The sequence below is a fragment of the Pollicipes pollicipes genome, unplaced genomic scaffold (assembly GCF_011947565.3).
Source record: "Pollicipes pollicipes isolate AB1234 unplaced genomic scaffold, Ppol_2.1 Scaffold_4002;HRSCAF=4701_pilon_pilon_pilon, whole genome shotgun sequence".
Classification (NCBI taxonomy): Eukaryota; Metazoa; Arthropoda; class Thecostraca; order Pollicipedomorpha; family Pollicipedidae; genus Pollicipes; species Pollicipes pollicipes.
The window spans coordinates 19,817,859-19,822,599 of NW_023596420.1; the positions used below are offsets into that span (position 1 = coordinate 19,817,859).

Consider the following 4,741-nt stretch of genomic DNA (forward strand, 5'->3'; position numbering starts at 1 on the left):
AGCTGTGAAGGTCCACGTTGCTGATTTCATCGGTTTTTACGTCTTGCGCCACATTTCCGCACTCAGAGCATGTAGTTAACGAGACCATATGACGCAGTAAGGAATCGAACGGCCAGTGGTGTGTTTCCACGTGTGTGTGTGCGCGCATGTTACGTGTCACACCCACGTGCTCCGGAAAGATTGAATTTTGTACGCATCGCAGCACCCAGGGCGTGGAGCCACTGGGAGTGCCATGCGTTGATGTGGAATTGAACAATCGCGTTGCATGAATTGTCGTGTCGAATGTGCTGTGTGTCACGCATGCGCGAGCCAGCTAGACCTATTTGGCCGTTACCGGCCGCTTGTCACATTTGGCGCCGTATCTCGACAACCACGGCACCTACAACGGTGATTCAAACTGGAAGAAAAAGATGATTAAAATTTCGGTAATTTTATCAGTGCAGCAGAGCAAGCGTGCAACCGCATGGGCATACTAATTCAACCGATTTCAGAGAAGAAATTGCATCCCATGGAGCATATTCGCGTCTTGATGGGGTGACAACTGATGTCAAAATCCGTTCCAATCCGAACAGGCGTGTTCAATGCTAAGATCGAATGCGCGTCAGATTCACGTCATTGGTAAAACATCCAATCCAGTGCAACCCAATCTAAGGATAAATCTGTAACTCCCGGATCGACTTCCTTCGTGATGGGCTCTCAGCGCTAAGACACGACTGCAAGTGAACATCACATTTCTACCAATGGCACCTGGTTGGTACGGTTCTTGGCGGCTCCAGTGCTCACACCATGCACCGAACACGATGACTGTCCGGGCGCTGCCGGGCCGCGCCGCGGCGCAGAGGACCGCCGGAGGGCGCCGCCGCCCACACCCGGTCACGTTCGGTCGGTCGGGGCGCGTCTGGCGTCACCATTGCGAATATCCGCCGGGAAAATCACATGTCTGACCGTCGAGGGGGCGCTCCCGGCCGTTCGGCACGATCCGTTCCCATGGATACGTCCCAATTTTCTCAAGGCTGCCGCAATGCTGACCTGCGCCCATTAAATGTCTCTGCAACATTGCCACACTTCTGGAAAACTGACACCCAGGTGGCAGTCGGTCGCCGTTGGTATAAAACACTCCGGTGCTCGGGAGTGGACACCAGTGACCGCAGTAATTCAACAGCTGACACGCCAGGAGAAGCCGAACTGCCATGAAGGTGAGGAGGCGCCCCGCTGGTTTAGCTGCGTGGCTGACGTGCCGTGTCAGCGGGGAAGCGTGTGGGATCTACGGTGCGCGGGGCGAACCGTCCCGGTGGCTCACGGGGCCCAGTTAGCTTTGTACGTCATGGTCACGTCATTAACACTTCCTTGGATGTAAGGTGTTTCTGCTTCATGAGTCTCTGCTGGATTAGTTGTCGAACCGTTACGTAAAACGTTACCTAGCGGAAAAGATGCACTGCTACCTTACGTGGCGCACATTGTCGCGACAAAGTACCGCGGGTTTTCAGACATGTTGGATCTTCCGTGTCAGCTCGTTTGGTCAGACAATCGTTCATGTGCTAGCTTTGTTTGTGTTCTGCAAAATACTTCTATAATGAAAGCGTTTACCATCAAGCTAGTTTTCTCAGAACAGTTACCAACACACCACAATCCGTTTGCATACCGTGTAGGCCATACAACGGGCTTAAAATTGAACTACCTGCAGCTGGGTTCTTTGCTTATCCGGCTACGACGCTACTAACACATGTTCTTTAGAATATCCAGAATCGCATTCGGCAACGCTGCATGGTAGTGGTAATGCCTGTAAATTTCTGCCCTAGGCATGACAGACAGCCATCAACCTGACCAATGCCGTCTCTGCAGGTGCTGATCGTGCTCGCCGTGGCAGCGGCTGCGTCCGCCCAATACCACAGCTCCTCTCCTGCCCCTGCACCCAGCTACCGCCCCGTTCCGAACCAGGCCCCCAGCTACCGCCCCGCACCCACGCCGGCCACCAGATACCAGCCCGCTCCCGCCCCCGGCTATCAGTCCGCTCCCGCCCCTAGCTACCAGCCTGCTCCCAGCCCAAGCTACCAGCCCGCCCCCAGCCCCAGCCACCAGCCCCCTCCCGCCCCCAGCTACCAGCCCGCTCCCGCCCCTAGCTACCAGCCCTCTCCCAGACCCAGCTACCAGCCCGCCCCCAGCCCCAGCCACCAGCCCCCTCCCGCTCCCAGCTACCAGCCCGCTCCCGCCCCTAGCTACCAGCCCGCTCTCGCCCCCATCTACCAGCCCGCTCCCGCCCCTAGCTACCAGCCCGCTCCCAGACCCAGCTACCAGCCCGCTCCCAGCCCTAGTTACCAGCCCGCTCCCGCCCCTAGCTACCAGCCCGCTCCCTCCCCTAGCTACCAGCCCGCTCCCTCCCCCAGCTACCAGCCCGCTCCCGCCCCCAACTACCAGCCCGCTCCCGCCCCCAGCTACCAGCCCGCTCCCTCCCCCAGCTACCAGCCCGCTCCCAGCCCCAGCTACCAGCCCGCTCCCGCCCCTAGCTACCAGCCCGCTCCCGCCCCTAGCTACCAGCCCGCTCCCGCCCCCAGCTACCAGCCCGCTCCCTCCCCGAGCTACCGCCCCGTCCCCACGGAGGCCCCCAGCTATCGCCCCGCCCCCACACCGGCCACCAGGTACCAGCCTGCTTCCGCCCCCAGCTACCAGCCCGCTCCCGCCCCTAGCTTTAAGCCCGCAGCAGCCCCCAGGTACAGCGAAGCTCCCGCCCTAAAGGGAACCGGCTATCAGGAGGAGGTAATTTGATTTTGTCTTTGTCCATAACTTTGATTAAGCGAGATAGTCAAATGACCTGTAACCCATGATTTCGAAGGTCAGTTGTTTGTCGCGTTTAGCCTCCTTTTCTATTTTATCAATATTGTAATGTTTTACATGGTGAAGTTGTGAACAGTTTTGAGTGAGTCAAAACCGTGGCTTGCGCTGTATTCGTACACAGTCGTGCAGTTACTTATTCATATATTATAATATAATTAAAACATTCATGCATTCATCTTGTGATCGCCCGATTATCCATCCTTTTACAATTATTTTTATTGTTACAAATATTCGTATTTTTGTAGCTTTGTATTCGTTCACTCATTATTCAGCACACATTTGGGCAATAGGAAAGTGTGCAGCAGCCAGCACGCACGGCTCAAACGCGACTCGTTCGCAGAGCGGCCCTGCGCGGTACTCGTTCGAGTGGAGCGTGGACGAGGACTACAACCAGTACAACCACAAGGAGATTAGGGACGGCTACGACACTGAGGGCTCTTATTCGGTGGCGCTGCCCGACGGCCGCGTCCAGACTGTGACCTACACCGTGCAGGGCGACGCCGGCTACGTGGCCGAGGTCAGCTACCAGGGCGAGGCCCAGTATCCCAACGCCAAGCAGGGCGGCTACCAAGCGCAGGGCGACTACCAGGCCGCGCTGACGCCCACCAAGTCCCAGCAGGGCTACGCCCCCAGGCCCGCTGCCAGGCCCCAGCAGGGCTACGCCCTCAGGCCCGCTGCCGGGCCTCAGCAGGGCTACGCCCTCAGGCCTACTGCCGGGCCCCAGCAGGGCTACGCCCCCAAGCCCGCCGCAAGACCCCAGCAGGGCTACGCCCCCAGGCCCGCTACCAGGCAGCAGCAGACCAACTCGCGCCTCCAGCAGACCTTCTCGCGCCCCCAGCAGAGCTACTCCCGGCCCCAGCAGAGCAGCGCCCAGCCCCAGCAGAGTTACTCTCGGCCCCAGCAGAGCAGCGCCCAGCCCCAGCAGAGCTACTCCCGGCCTCAGCAGGGCTACGCCCCCAGGCCCGCTGCCAAGCCCCAGCAGACCTACTCGCGTCCCCAGCAGACCTACTCGCGCGCTCAGGAGACTTACTCGCGCCCTCAGCAGAGCAGCGCCCAGCATCAGAGCTACTCCTGGCGCGAGCAGGGGTACTCGCGCCCTCAGGTCCGCCCTACGTATGCGCCGCGCACGTACAGCGCCTCTAGCAAGAGCTACGCGAAGTCGACGACGGCGCCCTCTGAGGAGTACGGGGCGCCGGCCAGCACCGCAGCGTCCGCCGCCTACCCTTCGTACAAGACCAGCAGCGCACCGGCTTCCTATCCCTCTTACGAGACCAGCAGCGCACCCAGTGAGCAGCACGGAGCGCCGGCCAGCACTGCGGCGCCCGTCGCCTACCCCTCGTACAAGACCAGCAACGCACCCAGTGAGCAGCACGGAGCGCCGGCCAGCACTGCGGCGCCCGTCGCCTACCCCTCGTACAAGACCAGCAGCACACCGGCTTCCTATCCCTCTTACAAGACCAGCAGCGCACCCAGTGAGCAGCATGGAGCGCCGACCAGCACCGCATCGCCTGTTGCCTACCCCTTGTACAAGACCAGCAACGCACCCAGTGAGCAGCACGGAGCGCCGGCCAGCATTGCGGCGCCCGTCGCCTACCCCTCGTACAAGACCAGCAGCGCACCGGCTTCCTATCCCTCTTACAAGACCAGCAGTGCACCCAGTGAGCAGCATGGAGCGCCGACCAGCACCGCATCGCCTGTTGCCTACCCCTCGTACAAGACCAGCAGCGCACCCAGTAAGCAGCACGGAGCGCCAGCCAGCACCGCGGCGCCCGCCGCCTACCCCTTCTACAAGACCAGCAGGGCACCGGCTGCCTATCCTTACAAGATCAGCAGTGCACCGGCTGCCTACCCCTCTTACAAGACCAGCAGCGCACCCAGTGAGCAGCACGGCGTTCCCGCCAGCTACTAG

General features: G+C 60.4%; 1 protein-coding gene across 1 annotated transcript; it reads left to right on the forward strand.

Annotated features, from left to right (window-relative positions):
- Positions 1-1,190: 1,190 nt before the first annotated feature.
- Positions 1,191-4,741, forward strand: LOC119094213 (flocculation protein FLO11-like). Its single transcript, XM_037217288.1, has 3 exons — positions 1,191-1,196; positions 3,173-3,298; positions 3,362-4,741. The coding sequence occupies exons 1-3, from the start codon at positions 1,191-1,193 to the stop codon at positions 4,739-4,741; spliced, it is 1,512 nt and encodes a 503-aa protein (XP_037073183.1).